The sequence below is a fragment of the Thamnophis elegans genome, chromosome 2 (assembly GCF_009769535.1).
Source record: "Thamnophis elegans isolate rThaEle1 chromosome 2, rThaEle1.pri, whole genome shotgun sequence".
NCBI lineage: Eukaryota > Metazoa > Chordata > Lepidosauria > Squamata > Colubridae > Thamnophis > Thamnophis elegans.
Genome location: NC_045542.1, coordinates 32,890,817 through 32,912,315, shown reverse-complemented (window position 1 = coordinate 32,912,315; position 21,499 = coordinate 32,890,817). Strand labels below are relative to the sequence as shown.

General features: G+C 40.6%; 1 protein-coding gene across 3 annotated transcripts in view; it reads right to left on the bottom strand.

Moving 5' to 3' along the window:
- STXBP4 (syntaxin binding protein 4) overlaps positions 1-21,499 on the bottom strand; it is a 91,008-nt gene that overhangs the window by 29,296 nt on the left and 40,213 nt on the right. For all 3 annotated transcript variants that reach the window (XM_032209106.1, XM_032209107.1, XM_032209105.1), the window contains 5 exons: positions 16,365-16,430; positions 14,141-14,317; positions 7,973-8,089; positions 6,315-6,364; positions 4,769-4,902 (listed from right to left, as the gene is read on the bottom strand). In XM_032209106.1, the coding sequence (XP_032064997.1) occupies positions 4,769-4,902; positions 6,315-6,364; positions 7,973-8,089; positions 14,141-14,317; positions 16,365-16,430 (544 nt within the window). The remainder of the gene's footprint in view (positions 1-4,768; positions 4,903-6,314; positions 6,365-7,972; positions 8,090-14,140; positions 14,318-16,364; positions 16,431-21,499) is intronic.

Here is a 21,499-nt window from a genome sequence, read left to right as displayed (position 1 = left end):
AAGTAACAAAACCATGTTAATAACCAATGGCTTACATTTTTTGGGTTGCAATGATTGTTGGCTTTTGCAGAATATTATATGCAGCCATATTTCTAAAGTATTCTGGCTTTTCATAATTACCAAACTTTGTGAATATAAATTTATAGAGTCCTCCCAACATCCTGCCCAATGAAGTCTCTCACACAAAAAAATGCCTCCCTGCTGTATATACTCACAGATAAGCAAAGACTTTTAGATGTCACAATGTATTTTTAAAAATCGCGTTTAACTTAGCCACTAATAGGCTTATTTGCAGTTGCACATTTTAAAGCACCTATATTTCCTGTGATACTGATGTGTAAGCCCATCTGTAGATAAGCAGCTCCTTGAATTTTTAACCAAAATACTGTGGAAAATAAAAGTTGACTTATTCATGGATGGTGCCATTTTCATATTTTTCTTAAAAATCCAAGGGTCAGCTACTGTATTTTTCAGAGTACAAGATGCATTTCCCCCCACCAAAAAAGAGGGTGAAAATCCGGATGTGTCTTATACACTGAATACAGCATGTTTGGCGTCCCGAAACCCTGTCCCCTTTGCAAAAATGGATGTGCATAAGCTTTGGGAGGCCTGTACAGTGCTCCTGGGGGCCGGGGAGGGCAAAAATGAGCAAAAACAGGCAATGTTTGCCATTTTTTGCTCCCCCAGCCCCCAGCAGCACTCTACAAGCCTCACAAAGCATATACATGCCCCCTTTTTTTTGCAAAAATGGGCTGTTTTTTGCTCGTTTTTGCTCTCCCCAGCCCCCAGGGGAACTTTGCAGGCCTCTCAAACTCTCTGCATGTCTTGTTTTTCACAAAAAAAAAATGAGGCATGCAGAGAGTTTGGGAGGCCTGCAGAGTGCAAAAACTTTTTTTAAAAATTTACCTCTTCAAAATCGTGGTGCGTCTTATACTCTGGTGCGTCTTATAGCCTGAAAAATACAGTAGTTTACAGGTGGACTTTTTCAGTAATTTTATTGAGGCTCACTTGACTCCTCTGAAGTTCTCAGATGTTCATGTTATGTATATGTCAATGATATCTTTCCATATAAGCATATTTTGCACTGAAAATGATGTAGTGATCTATATTAAGATTGTTAGCATTCATGAGAATATCATAGATAGCTAAGAAAACAAACAAATGGATAATAGAACAAATCAATCCAGAGTTCTCATTTGAAGCACAAATTGCTAGCTTAGTTTATTATATTTTGGACACATTATGCAAAAGCCCAGTTTCCTCAAAAAGTCCAGGAAAGATAAAGAAAAGCGAAGACAATTATTAGCAGCAAGGTGTATGTACTCAATTATAGTAGTGAGTGGTGCACTATTGGAAGATCTGAAGAACAAGGCTGGAGGCAGATCATCTTGATGAAGATACACCTATGTGGTCATTCAGAGTCAACAGTGACTTGATGGCATGTATTCAATTATCATCCTCCAAATATTCAGAAAAATAAACCAAGCTTGAACTGCGGCCATTTTGGGAAACTGTCAACTAAGCTGGAAGGAAGGGGTCAAGTGAGGATTTTGCTTAGAGTCCTTGTACAGCTGCAAATGGCATCATGTTTAGCTCCCCCAAGATCCATGAGCCTTATCTGGTCATTCCCAGGGAAGGCAAGCAGTCTGGTGAGATTCTTGTAACATAAGTGGTAAGCATTAAAATTACAGCCTTTCACTATTTACAAATGGCTCAGGTTGCTTCCATTTGACAGGACCTCAGGCAAACCAATCTAAGCTTTCTCCATAATCACTTTCATCTTACTTATTAGGATGTGGTAACAAGAGGAATAAAAGAATTGGATCATTTAGGATTATTACTCCCTGGATACTGCCATAAAGATGTAGAACAAGTATAAAAAGTTGTTGGAAATCTTGATTGTTATAGTTCCCTCTGTTCCTAGCCTCTAGATATTATGTACCTTATGTACCTGTCATTGTGAACACAGGGGCTGGGACTCATGAAAAATGCATATTGTGAGGGTTTTTTAAATACCCCGCTGTCTACTTTTGTAGCATCTTTGAAAATTAAGAAAGAAAATGTTTTATACTGTATCTAATTGTTCTAAATGTTTTTACACTGAGGTCCTACTCTCTCCTACAATCTTCATATTCCTATCAATCAGGATAAGTGTGGAAAATGGACAGAAGTTGCACTTAGACTGTGTGTACTTTTCAGATTAGTCCAAAAAGTTTGGGCCAAAGTAAAATTCTTGTCATTATAGATCCATGAAATTCAGTGCCCTACATAACATTCACTTTGCAATCATTCTGCCATGATAAAAACTTATATGAGATACTGTCTTAAATTGACTATTATTTCAGTGAGTTCTCTATGACATTTTCTTATAGAAGTATAAGCTCTTTTTCAACTTGCTTTGATCTAGTTTTAATTCAAAGCACTGCAATATACATTTGAAAGAAGAAGCATTTAACCTTTTGGCAGCATTATCAGTACTCCATAAATAATTTGAATAATACATTATATGGTCTTGTTTGAGTTAGAAAATCCATGCTCCTTTCATCAGCAAGGTCAACTATTATTCTTCCCATTTGATTCTAAAATCTGAATACCATTAACAACATTTTCCAGACTGAAAGGGAATAGATAATTAATGTTATTATTATATCAAGGATGACTAAAACAGTGTGTATCTCTATGTATGTTAGGATTACACAAATTTAAAAGATGAATTATTCTTTTCCTGAAACTGTGGTCATCACAATTTGAAACTGTAACCAATTCCTAAACGAACTATGTAAGTATGTCCAACATATAAATGACTTCCAAAATAAAAATATAGAAAAATATTTATGATGCTACTCATTAAGCAAATTCTTCCAGAATAACTTAGCTAATAGAACAGATCTTCAATTCCTTCCTTATAAATGCCTGTGGGAATATAGTATCTTCTACAGTACTAAAAACAAAAGAAAGGACGTTTTATATTTAGGTAGTTGCCAAGGGAAAGTGTGTATTGTTAAATCATGCTGCTTCCTTAATGCTGAATATATTGCCATCCTTCATTAAGTAAAATATTAATTGCATTTGGTTTATAGAACATTGCCTGAAAAAACTAAATATCCCATAGTTAGGGACTCAGTGATATACAGTAAATCTATGTTATTACAAGATTCCTTCCTATATAGTAAAAGTCTTGGAAGTTGTTATTTCCAATTTTAATATGTCAAAATATAGTGTCATTTGAATCCTTAACCCTAGTTTGATTCAACACATGTAAGCTAACATATCACGTTTAAATTTAACCCAAATCTGTTGCTTCATAGAAAGCAAGAGAAACTCATTAATCCGAAGCTGATGAAAAAAATCCCAATAATTCTCTGTAGTCACAATGGAAAAAGATAGGACTGGATCGGATCTATGTAAGAAGTTCTCATCACAGTTAAACTACGGTAGTTTCTTTATAGGATTGCTGCCATAACAATTCAGATATTTTTTAGAATAAAAAAGAAAGCTGACATTATTAAATTGGTGTAATTATCTTGTTGAGTCAAATCGATAGTATCTTTAAAGAAGATACATAGAGTGCTACAGTGACACACACCTTTTAAGGGGCAAAAGTCTCTGCTTTGGTTTTTCACACATTAAAGTTAACTCAATATTGCAATTAACACAACAGATTTGCTTATTTATGTAACAATGAAAAATAACTATAAATATGCTTCAAAGGAAGGATTATTGTTTCAGCTACAGATGACTGGTTCCAACTCACTCTGTAACTAAGTGAGTAACACCAACTTATGGATAGGCCTCAACTTACAACCATTTGTTTAGTTACTGTTAGAAGTTACGACAGGCTGCCCTAGGAATGCTTACAACCCGGTTCTGAAGTTCCGATGACTGGGCTCCATATTCAGTCATGTGACTGCATTTTGGTTGCTTGGCAATGGCTTGCATTTATGGCTGTTTGCCGCATCCCACAGTCATGTGACAACGTTTTTGCCAAAAACAGCATTTACTTTCAGTTTTTGGCAAAACCACCCCACAGTGAACAATTGGTTTGCTTAACGAATGTAACATTTGCTTTTACGATCGCAAAAAAGGTTGTAAAATCGGTTTGGTTCTGCTTTATGACTAGCCCGACTTATGATGGTAGTGGACAGGCTCCAAGGACTACCTGTATATAAATTCAGAAGCAGTTTCTTTAATAATGTTTAGCCAACTGGGGTCATGTGTCTTCTTGAAGATGATACCTCAGAAATTTTTAGAATGGTCTTGTTATAAATTCCATCCATGCAGTACATTTAAATATAACCCTATTTTACAGTTCTGCTTACTATGAAGACGTGACTACTTCCTATGTACATTATCTTACTGGCAGAAACAACATTTGGGATAATTAGCATGTAATTTGAAAGCTTCATCTATTTGAATCACAATTTGCTCTTTTTAGTTTTTGCTTTGCATGTTTGCAGTTAAACAAGAATAGGTACAATTATAGACTGAGAATGCATGCACCAAGCATTTTTCTCAATTATGTAGTTCCACATTCCCAAGTATATATTATACAGTTGATCTAAATTATTACATCTGTCACCATTTGAACATTTCACGGATGATTATTTTCCTTTCTTTTGACAAACCACATGGCACAACACAAAAAATGCCAAATATTTTTTTTAGGAACATTTAAAAAAGAATTAAAGAAAGGGGGTGGGGTAGAAAAGAAAGGAAAATGAAGAGAAAATAGACGTTAGAAAAAGAAAAATAATTTAATAAAACTCACAATCTGCTTCTAGAATAGCCCGGACAGATCTAGCAAGTTCTTTGGCTTCTGTGGCAAGAGATGCTGCAAGAGTGTGGCCATTCCGTCCCAGATGTGCAAGGAGCATTTTTGAAGAGATCGTGGCTTTCCTATCACTGGATAAAATGATCAGAAAAAAGAACAAAGCATTTTCTGTTGCAATATTTTTGTTTAGGTCAGAGGTCCCCAAACTTTCCACCTTTGCAAAGGTTGCAGAGGGGGGGAGATGGAATGGGTCTGCGTGAGTGGTGGGACACATGCGCCTGCTGCTGGCACAAATGGAGCGCCCACACACATATGTGCCTGCCCACTGTTTGTGCAAATATGGAAGCACATACACTTATCTGCTATCTCTCTGGTCCAGTTCCAAACAGCTGAAGGCCCAGTAATGGGCTGCAGCCCAGGGGTTGGGGGAGGGAGGCTGGTTTTGGTCACTAAATGCATTTTCATTTTCATCTATATCTAGAGTATTCAAGGATTGATTTGCCAGAACACTCTATTCCGAGCTGAAAGATTTCTCAAAATAAATTAATACCATTTTTTGAAACAGAGGACAAAGAGGTTAAACACTGCATGCTGAAGTAGGCTGCAAACTTTTGCTATGTTATAAATATGGATATATGGCAGAAAATGTGAGAAACTGGTGTTAAAATTTACATTGTGTCATAATTTAAGAGAGAACTGTTATAAAATAATGTACCAATGGTATGTGACCCAATTTACAGTCTAAAATGTATAAAAGAATATCAAGTAAGCATTGGAAGTGTGAAGACGAAGAGAGGACTTTGTACCATTTCCCATTCATGGTGGACTTGTGAAAAAGTACAGGAATTTAGGTGCAAATTAATACAACAATTCAAATGATACTGTGGATTAACATAGTATTATGATTAAACCAGAATTATATTTACTGCTGGCCAAAATAAGATTGAATAATAAACGAATGATAGCAGTAGATTGCAATAGAACATTGAGAGCTAGAAATCAACATGACAGTGTTGATATATATCAATAGGTGAGAAAGATTATTAATTAGGTAGAAGTCATGTATAATTTTATAAATGGAAATATGACATAATGTTATATCCACATCTCTCTGCCATGAAAGCTTAAGGGAAGGTGGATTATATTTAGTATTCTGATAGATTCTAACCCTAAAATCTGATTCTATTCTTAAAATCCCTGTAAACAAGTTTCAACAGGAATACAAAAGTTTCAATTGATGGGTGAGTGGAACTGAGAACCATGTTCAGATTGTAACAAACTCAATTGTTTAGCCTGGGCAAATCAGCTATTTCTGTAGAGTTAAATACCTATCCATATCAAAATAAGACTTCTTGTTTCATCAAACAGAATCTTCTGGATATCAATGTTATAAAGCTAATTTTAAAAAATCTGCAGAAAAGTTTTGTATGGGGTTTGTAAGCAAACAGTATCAAAGTATAAGAATTGGTTCTTGGATTAATTGCCCTCTTAGCAGAGTTAAAAGTATGAATTCAAGACAATTTCAACAGCACACATTTCTTACCTTAAAGTGACTGGAGGACTACTGCCATGCAATAGCATTTCAGGTACAGTCTGCAGGCAAATGGTAGAAATAAGAAAAATAAATAAAATAACAATGTCCAAAAGACAAAATAGCATGACTTTCTCTTTCAGGGGTTATATAATCATTAGTCCTCCAAGTCTGCATTTTGAAAATCTGCCTCTTAAGGTATATTAACTTGATTGGTAACAATTCACACCCTTCTGAAATCAACGGCAGTTAGTACTCTTCTTAATGGTTCTTGATTCTTTCAGTTGCCTTCAATGCATCAGTTAACAGTCTTATCTTTCAGATGCCTTTGAATTTTCTGCTCTTGTATCAGGATAGGCACGCAAATCAGCATCCAATCTACAATTGTCATGGTGTAGTTTGCCAACAATCCTAATAGTGTTGCATAATAGCTAAAGTTGGAGACAGGCTTAGCTTTGTGAGATATGGACAAGATCACCCCTCTCTCAAACTGCTTCTGCCAACTTCTGTTCCATCCTATCCCCATGGCACCTAGAACCATGGTGGCATAGTGGTTAGAATGCAGTATAGCAGGTTAACTCACTGTTCACTGCTAGGAGTTCGATCCTGACTCGATTCAGCCTTCCATCTTTCGGAGGCCCAGATTGCTGGGGGCAATATCATGACTTTGTAAATTGCTTAGAGAAGGCTGTGAAACACTATGAAGTGATATATAAGTCTAAGTGTTATTGCTATTATTAGAAGAATGCCTTGAAATAGCTCTAGTCCACTGTTCAAATTATGGGAATAAAAGTAGGGAAGAGGTTTAATGAAAATTATCACCATATATTATCCAAATCATTTCCAATGAATACATTTCTAAGGCAGTATCTAAGAGATGCAATCAAAAAGAGAAGAAACAAGACTTCCCTCATATTATTTGACCAAATAGATTGTCCCAAGCTCCTATATCGATGTGAAACTATATGATATAATAATGGAAGAACTAGAGAGGGAATATTGTTAATGAATGTCTTTGGGGATTTCTTAAGGGGTGGAAGGGAAAAAATGCATTGGATGTCAGGGATTCTTCTTCCTTCCCTGGTGATCTGCTAGAAAAGCAACCATTAATACAGAAGGCAGATAAGAAAGGGAACCCAACAGCATTAGCCACGTCCCTTTAGAGTTGGCATCACGGATTGTACCACTAAACAAGTTAAAAACTAACAATAACAAAGTAAAAGCCAAAGCCAAAGTATTTCTTATTATGGTATTAAACATCGTGTTCATATCAGAAAAACATTCAATGTATTCTTCTTTGAGTTTGAGTTTTTGAGACAATCTAGAAATGTCTTAATGTGAAAAAAATCTATTTTTACAATTTTGTGGTCCTTAAATTACAAACCCTAGATTATAGTAATAGCTGAATTATATAATCCTTTCATAGTGTCTAACTCCTAAACAGAGACTTGTCTGTTCACAAAGGGACTTAATTTTTCAGAGATGTTGTAGTTCGGCTTTCTGAATTGTTAGGTTTGGGTTTTGTTTTTTTTACTGAAAAGAAGAATAAGTTTTCAACCCATTAATAATAGTGCAATTAAATAATTTTTAATAACATATCTTTGTAAAAGGTAAACAATCAACGTACTCTAATCCCTTTAAGGAAAAACAATATAGGAATTTTCCATTACCTCAACAAATTCTAGCAATTTTTCAGTTGCCACTTCAAAGGTCTTCTTGGCTGTTTCAGATTTTCTTAACTGACAATCAAGCACAGTAACCCTCTTCCTTAAATCTTGCACACTCTCCTAGGAAAGAAATTAAATAAAAACAAAAAGGCTACAATATTAAAAAGAGAATACAAATATCAGGGCAGGGAGATTCTTTTTAACTCTCAGTCAACAAAGGAACAAAAAGGCATTACTTGTACCAAGATCTGATCTCGCACTCTGAGATATTGCAAAATAAAAGATTTTTTAATTGGGCCTGGGTGGGGGGGGGAGGTGTTTGTCAAGTGAATTTGAAGGTGATTAAAATACTGAGGAAACCGATCCATTTTTTTTCTTTAAATATGTAGTCCAGTGTCCTTAATGTTGGTTAATTATTTCCTTCATTTGTAATCATGAACAAACTGTTCAATGTGGGGAAAATAACATGACACAATAGAATAGAATAGAATAGAATAACAGAGTTGGAAAGGATCTTGGAGGTCTTCTAGTCCAACCCCCTGCTCAGGCAGGAAACCCTATAACATTTCAGACAAAAAGGCTGTACAATCTGTTCTTAAAAACTTCCAGTGTCAGAGAATTCACAACTTCTGGAGGCAAGTTGTTCCACTGGTTAATTTGTTAATACATTCCTTTTCATGGGTTGTTTACTATTTAGCATATGGCATACAATGTCAAGAAAATCTACACAAGCTAGACAGACAGTGCAGTCCTGACAGCCTAGAATGCTACTTCTTTCTGTTCAGCGCTTAGGTCCCTATCCCTGGTGCACTGTGCGCGGGAGGAGGGATGACAAACTAGCTTTACACTAGCTAACTGGGTTGTACATATATCAGTGGCAAGCATAAGAAGAAAAAATAGGGCTTCCTCTACAAGCAGAGTAAGGCAGCCACACTGAGCGGCAGCTATTAATAGAGTGGATAGTGTTTGACAGTGGCCTGTGGTCAACTACGTGGTATACAGTCAGCTTAGCTGTTTCATCTGATCCTCCAGTTCAGACAACAAAATGATTATGGAAGAGCAGAGGAAAACAATTTACTTCTGCTCTGTGTGAACTACGCTTTGCTGGGAAAAGGCAGATTTTTGTTTCTCTGCCCTCAAACCAATTGTTTTTCTTTTAGCAATCTGCAAGAGGAATGAAAAGAGCTGAACCAGTTTTAAACTGTGTAACAATTTCTCTCTATATTCTCCCTTCAGGCACTGTTCAAGCTTGGGTGTAATAAAAAGAACCTAGGAACCTGTTTTGACATACATACTATATAAATGTTAGCCATGGATATCCTGAGATAAAAACATTACAATATCCCCTCTTCCAAAATTACAACTTTATATTTAAATATATTGTAGCTTACGGTATAAAAATTTCCTCCACTTATTATGTATTTTAAAATCTTGCTACTATTCCTCATGTATAATTAATTTCAGGTTTCCATGTTACTCAGATCCACCCAATAGCAGGTATTTGTGCTTAAGACTGCAGTTAAATTTCCAATTCATAAAATGAATTTGCAGTGGGCATTAAGCAAATCAGTGTGGTCATTAAGTAATTCACCCCATTCCTTCCTTCCAGAGTCAAAATTACTTTTAGCTCTCAAGCTGGAAATGAATTTTATTTTAGTCTTTTGTATGCTGGAAGGTCCATAATTCTTTGGGAAAAGTGAAGGATCTTTCACTCTTTGTGGTCTGTTCTAAAGTAAATAAAATTTACCGTATATACTCGAGTATAAGCCGACCCGAATATAAGCTGAGGCACCTAATTTTACCCCCAAAAGCTGGAAAAGTTATTGACTCGAGTATAAGCCTAGGGTGGGAAATGCAGCAGCTACGGTAAATTTCAAAAATAAAAAATCAGTGTTATTTGAAACTCAAAGTTATGTTTATTCAAGGGACCCGCTTAATTAAAGTGTTCTATAATATCAGTATGACTTATAATACTGCAAGTCTGCAATATTAAAATACTTGTATAGGGGATCCCCGGGATCCCCCGAAGAGATCAAATCACAACCAGTATGCCACCTTCTTGGTATATTGTTTTTATTTTCACTGAGTTTTTAAAAATGAGCATTATTTCATCCTTTTTTTCTTTATGTTTGATTGGTATCTGCAATTTGTGTTAATTCTGTTCATACATATAATATAAATGAAAAACCCAGCTCTCTTAAAAAATATTTTAAGTTCTTTCTGGTGCTCCCTTTTAGAATTGGCCAACTAATATTTCTGTTCGCCCAACTAATGTCAGGCAGAGTTAACTGAAAAAGTAATTTTTCATGAAAGGACATTTTCCTAGGATTTTAATTGTTCTTACTGTCAGATTTCTCGTTATTTCCAGCTTGAGTCTCCTTCTGACAAGTTTCCATTGCTTCTTGTACTGTCCTCAGGTGCTATTGCTGCCGCCGCCTCCTCCTCCTCCAACAGCACCAGCACATTTGCTGCCCAGCGCTGCGGCTGAGGTGAAGCCGCCAAAGCTCCCGCTGGCGCCCCCGCAGCGTTGGGCGGATATCCGGCAGTGCTGTTGGAGGAGGAGGAGGCGAACCAGCCTGCCATCGCCGGCCACCGCCAGCCCCGCCGCTCTTCCCGACCCCTTCCAAGCCCCACAGTCCAGCGGACGGAGCAGAAGCAGCTCCGGGGCTTCGCTGCCGCTCCCCGCATTTTCTGCACGGGGATCCCTTGGAGAGGGGATTCCAGCCTGCCATCGCCGGCCACTGCCAGCCCCGCCGCTCTTCCCACCCCCTTCCAAGCCCCACAGTCCAGCGGACGGAGCAGAAGCAGCCCCGGGGCTTTGCTGCTGCTCCCCGCATTTTCTGCACGGGGATCCCTTGGAGAGGGGATTCCAGCCTGCCATCGCCAGCCACTGCCAGCCCCGCCGCTCTTCCCGACCCCTTCCAAGCCCCACAGTCCAGCGGAGGGAGCAGAAGCAGCTCCGGGGCTTCGCTGCCGCTCCCCGCATTTTCTGCACGGGGATCCCTTGGAGAGGGGATTCCAGCCTGCCATCGCCAGCCACTGCCAGCCCCGCCGCTCTTCCCGACCCCTTCCAAGCCCCACAGTCCAGCGGACGGAGCAGAAGCAGCTCCGGGGCTTCGCTGCTGCTCCCCGCATTTTCTGCACGGGGATCCCTTGGAGAGGGGATTCCAGCCTGCCATCGCCAGCCACTGCCAGCCCCGCCGCTCTTCCCGACCCCTTCCAAGCCCCACAGTCCAGCGGACGGAGCAGAAGCAGCTCCGGGGCTTCGCTGCTGCTCCCCGCATTTTCTGCACGGGGATCCCTTGGAGAGGGGATTCCAGCCTGCCATCGCCGGCCACTGCCAGCCCCGCCGCTCTTCCCACCCCCTTCCAAGCCCCACAGTCCAGCGGACGGAGCAGAAGCAGCCCCGGGGCTTTGCTGCTGCTCCCCGCATTTTCTGCACGGGGATCCCTTGGAGAGGGGATTCCAGCCTGCCATCGCCAGCCACTGCCAGCCCCGCCGCTCTTCCCGACCCCTTCCAAGCCCCACAGTCGAGCGGACGGAGCAGAAGCAGCTCTGGGGCTTCGCTGCCGCTCCCCGCATTTTCTGCACGGGGATCCCTTGGAGAGGGGATTCCAGCCTGCCATCGCCAGCCACTGCCAGCCCCGCCGCTCTTCCCGACCCCTTCCAAGCCCCACAGTCCAGCGGACGGAGCAGAAGCAGCTCCGGGGCTTCGCTGCTGCTCCCCGCATTTTCTGCACGGGGATCCCTTGGAGAGGGGATTCCAGCCTGCCATCGCCAGCCACTGCCAGCCCCGCCGCTCTTCCGACCCCTTCCAAGCCCCACAGTCCAGCGGACGGAGCAGAAGCAGCTCTGGGGCTTCGCTGCTGCTCCCCGCATTTTCTGCACGGGGATCCCTTGGAGAGGGGATTCCAGCCTGCCATCGCCAGCCACTGCCAGCCCCGCCGCTCTTCCCGACCCCTTCCAAGCCCCACAGTCCAGCGGACGGAGCAGAAGCAGCTCCGGGGCTTCGCTGCTGCTCCCCGCATTTTCTGCACGGGGATCCCTTGGAGAGGGGATTCCAGCCTGCCATCGCCAGCCACTGCCAGCCCCGCCGCTCTTCCCACCCCCTTCCAAGCCCCACAGTCCAGCGGACGGAGCAGAAGCAGCTCCGGGGCTTCGCTGCCGCTCCCCGCATTTTCTGCACGGGGATCCCTTGGAGAGGGGATTCCAGCCTGCCATCGCCGGCCACTGCCAGCCCCGCCGCTCTTCCCACCCCCTTCCAAGCCCCACAGTCCAGCGGACGGAGCAGAAGCAGCTCCGGGGCTTCGCTGCCGCTCCCCGCATTTTCTGCACGGGGATCCCTTGGAGAGGGGATTCCAGCCTGCCATCGCCGGCCACCACCAGCCCCGCCGAGAAGAAACCTCACTGATGCAATCCATGAGAAAAATATACAAACAACATCAATAGTATAAAGAATAATCCAAACTCCTTGGATGTTCTGGGCACCTTTTTCCCACCTGGGCCTATTCACAGATGCCACTTCGGATCCTTTCTCAGGTTCCCTGGCTCCAGTTTTAGCACACTCCCTAATCTGGTTCAGTGGTCTTCAACTCCCCCCCCCAATGAATGGGAAGACACTCCCACCTCCATCCCCAAATCCTGAATGCCTTTGCCAACTGGAAGGAATGGTGGCTGAGAAGCAGAGTTACAGGGATTCCTTGGGAGAAAACGGCACATTTTTGGTTCTTTTCACCTCATTTTATTCCGTCCAGAAAATGCAGGGAGCGGCAGCGAAGCCCCGGGGCTGCTTCTGCTCCATCCGCTGGACTGTGGGGCTTGGAAGGGGGTGGGAAGAGCGGCGGGGCTGGCAGTGGCTGGCGATGGCAGGCTGGAATCCCCTCTCCAAGGGATCCCCATGCAGAAAATGCGGGGAGCGGCAGCGAAGCCCCGGGGCTGCTTCTGCTCCGTCCGCTGGACTGTGGGGCTTGGAAGGGGGTGGGAAGAGCGGCGGGGCTGGCAGTGGCTGGCGATGGCAGGCTGGAATCCCCTCTCCAAGGGATCCCCATGCAGAAAATGCGGGGAGCGGCAGCGAAGCCCCGGGGCTGCTTCTGCTCCGTCCGCTGGACTGTGGGGCTTGGAAGGGGGTGGGAAGAGCGGCGGGGCTGGCAGTGGCCGGCGATGGCAGGCTGGAATCCCCTCTCCAAGGGATCCCCGTGCAGAAAATGCGGGGAGCGGCAGCGAAGCCCCGGGGCTGCTTCTGCTCCGTCCGCTGGACTGTGGGGCTTGGAAGGGGTCGGGAAGAGCGGCGGGGCTAGCGGTGGCCGGCGATGGCAGGCTGGTTCGCCTCCTCCTCCTCCAACAGGCAACAGCACTGCCGGATCCAGTTGTAGACTCGAGTATAAGCCGAGGCGGCTTTTTTCAGCCCAAAAAGTGGGCTGAAAAACTCGGCTTATACTCGAGTATATACGGTATAGTAAACTGAACTTATGGGTTGTAGCCTATTTCTACTAATTACAACATCAAGTTAATTGATTTTGCTTTAAGCCTTATATCATTTCTGGAAAATGCACCAATCAAATAGAATATCTAGTTACCACAGCTGCAATTGAATTTCAGCATTAAAAAGAAAGCTTTAATTTTTAAACATTTATAAAAAAATAGTAATTATACCACCTCTATAATATTTACTCCCTATTAACCATCATAAAATCCTCTACATAATTAGGCAAGTTATAAATGTTTTATATAAAATAATGAAAATAAATATCCAAACTAAAGACCCCTAGCTAACTGGAACTCAGACTGAATTAAATGTTTATGGGACTGTAATTTTAGTTTCCGCATAAAAATAAAGCTGTTTTATCCATTGTATGGTTAAAATATAGATCAAATACAAATGCAATATGCTCCATGTCTTGTGTGTATGCTTGAGCTAGGCCATACTGGCCAGGAACCCAAATGAAGCCAAAGTTCATATTTTGCCACTCAAAACAGTTCTCTCAAGAAAAAAAAAGTTCATAGCTTTTATGCCCCTCTTCCCTTCACAACACGTTAATTCCAGCTCTTGAATCGCACAAGACAAATAGTGACCTATTTTAGGAGAACAAATGGAAGAAAACTGAAAACCAGGATACTTGACAACAGCAAGGAAACCATGGCAACTCTACTAGAGACTACTGAGGTGCTTACTTTATTTTGGCCACCGTGATCAGCAAGCTGACCCTTCAGCCTGGTGATTTCTATCTCCAGCAAACTGATTACTTCCTCATAGTCCAGTTCCATTCCACGAGCCTGCTTTTGAGCCGCTTCTGCGAGATGGATTCTGCTTCGCAAGGTTCTCGCCTCCTCCACAGATGCCTTGGCTTCCTACAGGGAATCAAATTCTATTTTTAAAATGTACCATTCAAGCTAAGTCGATACTTTCATTTTGTTTTGACTGTGTAAAGTTCCTTTGAATACATCTTTTCTCCTTTAGAAACAGCTCGGAAAAACAGACTCCAAAAGCGTTGCAAATACATGTATTGTTAACAGTTGCAGAAAGAGAGGCTCCCATTCTCCTTGTTTCTTCTTGCCCTTTTGAGAGGATTTGGGTCCTCTCTATTAAACAGTGCTACATCTTCTGTGTTGTGATGCTCCCTGTGGATCAACCTTTCCTGGAGATTCAGGTGGGCCTCGCTGTGTTGGCCTTTTTATTTCAAGGCATGGAAGACTTGGTTCCTCTCCTGAGCATTGGACCAAGTTATTTGGTGAGGTTGCCTTGGCGCTGTGATTTCATTTGTTTTGTATCACCCTGCTACAATGTGATGTTTTAAAATTATCTTTATTATTAACTATTTTAATGGACTGCTAGTACCCAGAATTATGTATTGAGTAGGTGGCCATATACATTTAGCAAAAACATTTAGGCTTATATACTGCTTCACAGTGTTTTACAGCCCTCTCTAAGCGATTTTCAGAGTCAGCATATTGCCCCCAACAGTCTGAATCCTCATTTTACACCTCGGAAGGATAAAAGGCTGAATCAACCTTGAGTTGGTTAGGATCGAACTCCTGGTTGTGGGCAGAGTCAGCCCGCATATACTGCATTCTAACTACTGTGCCACCACAGCATATTTATTTAAATAATAAATAAATAAATAAATAAATAAATAAATAAATAAATAAATAAATAAGAACTACTAGATAAAGTAAGGCATCAGGAAAAATGGCAAATTATTATTTGGCAGGAACTTCATTAAAATCATATTGCCAAATTTGCATGAACAAAATTCTGAATACACTTAATATAATCTGATGGGCTGTGAGAATGGAGAAGTCATGGTTAGAGAAACTGACAAAGTTCTGAAAAAGAGAGAGGTAAGGAATTTAAAGATTTAAAGTCAACAAATTACTAAATAATTACGAACTAAATAACTATAACATTACAGAGAAGAAATTAAAACAGAAGAGATAAAAAATAATTAGAATATTTTGCCACATAAAACTAACAATTGAAGGGTTGGCAAGAAAGTAAAAAAGAGAATTTAGCCCTGAAAAGATAACAGAATTCAAGCTGAATGCGCTTTTTTGGGAAAAGCCATCTCATAATTATTTACCTCACCTTCATTGTTTGGGTAAAAACAAAAAATGGTCAGAAAGGAATAACTTATGAACTCTTTCTGTGTGTAAAAAGTGAGACTTTGGTTTTATTAAGCAATATACTTATAACTATATATTCTGCAAGTATTATGGGCCTAATTGGCAAAAGAAAGCTCAGGACCATATTCATTGGAAACATGAGGAAGAGGCCTTCATCCTGCAGTGGATAGATAATGGCTAAAATGATGATGATGATACTTATAAGATAGTCCTTGACTTACAACCATAATTGAACCCATAATTTTGGTTGTAACTTGTGACCATCGTAAAGCAGTTCATCATGTGACCAGATCCGATTTTACGATCTTTTTTGTGGCAACAACATGGAGGTGGTTAAATGAAGACTATAGTTGTTAAATGAATGCAACAATTGTTAAGCAAATACCATGGTTGTTAAGTGAACCCCTTGTTTACTATGGGACATTTTGCAAATATGTTGTAAATTGCAGTGATGTGACTGTGACATGCTTCAAATGGCTGTAAATGCAGGACAGTTGCCAAGCACCCAAATGTGGTCACATGACCATTGGGGCGAGTGCAGAGGCAGACGTCAGAACTTTGAGTCCATATTGTAGGTAGCTTTTCCGGGATTTGTTGTAACTTTGAATGGTCCCTAAGTGATCTGTCATTAGTTGAGGGCTATCTATATATTATAAATGACATAATCAAGTTATGAAATATGGAAAACGGATATCTCAGAAACAAGGAATATCTCTCAGCGGGGGCAAAAAACAGATTGAATTGCTTAATTTAATATTACAGATATTCTACCCACTTGTTTGGTAATCTGCAGCTCTTCAGCTAGTTGTTTTCTCACACATTCTGACTTTGCCAATTCTTCCTAAAACATACACAGAGAAAAGATAAGCAGTTAAATTTAGAGATTTCCTCCCCACCATCTCCCATCATTCCATGACATTTTGATATAAGAAAATCTGGCTGGTTAAAGCAACGACTAATAAATGATTTCAGCTTTCTAGAAAACAGACCAAAGCTTCCGGAAATCTGAACCGCTCTTCTCAAAGTATGATTCTGCCCTGTTTCCTGCTCTGTCTTATCTATGGAGATTCTCAGTCATCCAGGTCATGGTTATCCCAAAGATGCTTCTCCCCCACTTTTTTTTTCCAGAAGCAACTAGACTTTCTGGTTTTTCTTTGAAGATGTTTCGCTTTTCATCCAAGAAGCTTCTTCAGAGCAAACATATCAGAATTAGATTCAGCAGTCCATCTGCATTTAAAAGACAAAGGCCACTCTTTTGAAGACAACAAAGCCCATATTTTGGACAGAGAGGGCTGCTGGTTTGAAAGAGGGGTCAAAGAGGCCATCAGTGTCAAAATTGAACAGCCTTCTCTCAACAGAGGGGGAGGGATACAATATCATCTATCTCCAATCTACAACACAGTCTTTTCAACAGTTCCAAGAAGGCTCCACACCAATTTGTACCACTCAGGTGACCCTGATGACACAGATAAACCTCCAGGGGGCCTTACTGACCCACTGAAAGAATGTGAATGGCCAGCTGTCTGGAAGGAGTATAAATCCTTCCATTCCCCACCATCCAGTTAATTAAAATTAAAACTGTTGTAGCACCCCCATGGTCACGTGATCAAAATTCATGCAAAGCTTGGCAACTGGCTCATATTTATGATGATTGCAGTGTCCTAAAGTCATGTGATCACCTTTTGTGATCTTCTGACAATGAAAGTCAATGGGGAAGCCAGATTCAATTAACAACCATGTGACTAACTTAACTGCAATGATTCTCTGAACAACTGTGGCAAGAAGGAAAGTAAAACGGGGAAAAACACACTTAATAACTGTTTTGCTTAGCAAAATGTACTTTGGGCTCAATTGTGATTGTAAGTTGAGGACTAGCTGTATGTACAAATCAGTGGTGGTATTCAATTTTTTTACTACCGGTTCTATGGGCGTGGTTTGGCTTGGTGGGTGTGGCAGGGGAAGGATAGTGTAAAATCTCCATTCCCTCACCACTCCAGGGGAAAGTTACTGCAAAATCCCCATTTCCTCCTGATCAGCTGGGACTCAGGAGGCGGAGAATAGATGGGGCCGGGGTCAGTCAGAGATGGAATTGACCGGTTCTCTGAACTACTCAAAATTTCCACTACTGGTTTTCCAGAACTGGTCAGAACCTGCTGTACAAACTCTTTTTCCACTTCATTCTGGAAATGCCTCCTGGAGCTGTTTGTGCTTATTTTAAAATTATGTATGTGCAATTGTTCAATGAAACAAACAGCAAATATGAACACTAAATATGAAGGAAGATATTTGGGTTCTGTGAAAAAAAAATGGAACAGGCTTGTTATTTTTATTGACATTTCCTTTCTAATGGTATCTGAAAGCAGTAAACTTGACAGCTTGACATCACTGTGTGCCACATCAATCAGGAAGGCTGGAGGCAAGAAAGAAGAAGAAAGATTTCTTGTCTGAAGCATCTTAATGAATGAGACCTTGTGGGAAAAGCATGACAATGTAATATATATGTAGTTGAGAGAAAAATGCTTAATATGTCTTAAAATGGTGGGTTAAAAAAAGATATAAAAATGCTGGCAAAAGAGGAAAAAGGAACAATGTTCCCCACAATATTGTTAAAGGAAGACTATAATAGATCAAACTTTAGTTGGAAAGAGGAAACTTCTAATTGGATTGCCATTTTTGCGATGGAAACATCAGTTGTGGTGCAAGTAAATGGGGAATCGGGCTCTCCTCAAAAGAAATAAAACACTTAAAATTTTCATGGAATAATTTGCTTTAAAAACTGGGGAACTGCAAGTGCAATTCATATACTCCCGATTCCTACACGATTCCCTTCTGTAACAAATGAACCGAGGTGACTGCATTTCTTCTTATTGGGAAATGGACTTTAGGGCTGTGTGTTCACAGTTGCATATTCTTCCTCTGTCCCAAACTAGTTCAACATGCTGGTTTAAGCAGGTGATCTCCTATCCACGCAGCCTTTGAAGGAGAACATTTGTGGCTCAGATTTGAAATGAGGGCCCCAGGGTGCTCTCTGAGCTTGGTTGTTTTCTTGCAGATGTTTCCATCACCCAAACTAGGCAACAACCATCAATGCCAGTCAAACTAGATAACCTCATCAGTGCTAGTGACTTGGTTGCTTTCTTGATTGCAAGAAAGCTACCAAGCTCTGAGGGTGCCAAAGATACCCACAGGTCCCTTTTAAGACCATTTTGACTATGCTATGGGTGCTCTTGTAGGCTATCTATCACAGTTAGCAGAACAAGTCACAAAACAACCCCCACACTAGAAGACAGCCTGTGAGAATGCCCATTGTTAATTCCTCTAGTCTTTTCCCCAGCATGGTGCCTCTTGCACTTTTTCTGGGTATGTTTGAGTATACTCTTAAACAAGCTTTGTTTATCTACGTGGGACCTCAAAACATTTGTGGAAATAATTATAATGTTGGGCATCTCCAAACTTATGCTTTGCAGATATGTTGGAGTAATTCCTATCATGTGCAGCCAACTATTGATGAGAGTTGTTGTCCACACTGGGAAAGTCTGATCTAAAAACCCCTGATGAAAAAACTCTCAACTTCCAGTCTTTACAGAAACAATCTCAGGGGACCTCCCCATCTGAGATTCTGTGCTTTCTGACTTCTATTTATTTTCATCACAATTAATTCAGTTGGTTAAACAATCCCTCTTCATTCCACTTAATCAAAGTTTTACATAAATAGGTTCAGTGAGGCCCATAGTTAAAAATATTTTTTAAAAATTAAAGCGGTGCAGTTATAAATTAAAGCATGCACATGGTCCAACAATACGTCACTGGAATAGGTAGCAGTAGCAATTACATGTTGCCAGCATTGAAGACATATTTGGAAGTCTGCAGAGAATTTTCTCCTGGGGACATATCCAAAGACATAATCAAACAATTTTCTTAATTACTTAACAAATTAACTCTTAGTGCAGGCAATCACACAGGAACAGTTTTCACTTTTAAAAAGCTTTAAAGCCCAGCACATGTTTAAGATTAGCAATCTATGCTTCCTATTAAGAAGCATCAATCAAAGCTTCATTATGGTCATAGGCCAGCATAGGAAAGATGGGATACAGTCATTAAAAAACCATAAAGCATGAAAAAGCATTAAAAACATCAGGAGTAAAAAAATAAAAAAAATAAAAAAGATAATGAAAAGCTATAAGATATAATAGATAGCTGAATGAAAAACTAAAAGTATACTAAAAAGTGTGAAACTTAAAAGAAAGGTAGCAGCATTAGATGAGTGCAGGGGAGCATAAAAGGTTGGCATCTATCAAGTGACAAGGCATTCTAATATGGTGAATTAGCTGTTCATTAAATCTAGTTTATAGCACAGGTCACCATCTGGTGAATTGTGTTGCTGCACAGAACCTAGCAACACTGTATGTTGTAGCAGGATTTGTTAAGAAGCACAGCTTTATGTGATTCATAATTTTTTTGTTTTTTTTTGTTTTTGTTTTGTTTCTGAATAAAAGTTAAATGAGGATGTCTATGTCGCAAGCTATCTTGAGTCAGTCTACTGAGCAGGCCATCATTTAGGAAGTTCAATAGCAGTAGACTTATATACCGCTTCATAGGCCTTTCAGGCCTCTCTAAGCGGTTTACAGAGAGTCAGCATATTGCCCCCAACAATCTGGGTCCTCATTTTACCCACCTCGGAAGGATGGAAGGCTGAGTCAACCCTGAGCCGGTGAGATTTGAACCGCTGACCTGCTGATCTAGCAGTAGCCTGCAGTGCTGCATTTAACCACTGCGCCACCTTGGCTCTTAACAACAGCAACAACAATGGAAGTTGTTGCAATATCAGTTAAACAAGCCAACTCACACAATACAATAAAACAAAAGGTTTCCCAAATGAACTTCCTCAGTATGTAGTTGCACTTGGCTGATCTTGTCTGAGCTGCGAAGCTAAGCCAAGTTGGGTCTGGTGGTAGAAGAGAAGCTGCCAGGGAATTCTTACAGACTAGATTGGGAACTCGAAAAAATATTACAGAAGGTAATAGCAAAACACACCCATATTGTTGCTAAAAAACCTGCATAGATGTTCCCAAGTAGTTTCCAAGGATTATGTTTAACGTGCAAATCACTTAAAGTAAATTGTGTTTTCATTCAACTTCCATGCTCCCTCCCCCCCCCCTAAGGTTTGAGGGCAATATATCAAAAATATAATGGATCAGTGGGAATGGAATGGATTAAAAATATTAGCATATATTAAAAAGCAACCAGAAATAATTACTGTTGAACAATAGCTGGGACAGACCTCATTTATTTAAGAAGGTTGTCCAAATCCACATGACTCAAGCAGTGTGCAACATAAAAAAATCAAAACAACAAAGAATGTCTTGCAAAAATAACATTAAATAGTATGTGTGATACATACATACATTATATATGTGTGTGTGTGTGTGTGTGTGTGTGTGTGTGTGTGTGTGTGTGTAAACAGATTTTCAGTGATTTTTTTAATGATAGGTGGCATTGGGTCCATATAAGTATCTGAAAGGATGAAGGCACCATGAGAGAAAAATCCCATTTCCTTGTGTCATCGGATGACACTGTATGATTGATGGAACCTGGGGCATGCCCACCCATCATACAGGATGGGTAGGAAATATCAGGGCCAGGCAGTTCTACAGATAGCCATGCCCTAGGTCACAAAGGATTATAAATTGTAAGCAACCCTTGAATTGTACTCAGAAGCTAATTGGCAACCAATACAGCTCATGGAGCAGGTGTTACATGGATATATTATGGCACTTTATAGAAGAACAAATCAATGCTGCATATTTTCTTCTCCCTGTCGAAAATGACACTGAGACACTAGCAAGAACAGAATTAAACTGTATCATAGCCAGGAAGTTTTAACATTACGGTATAAAGAAAGCAAATAAT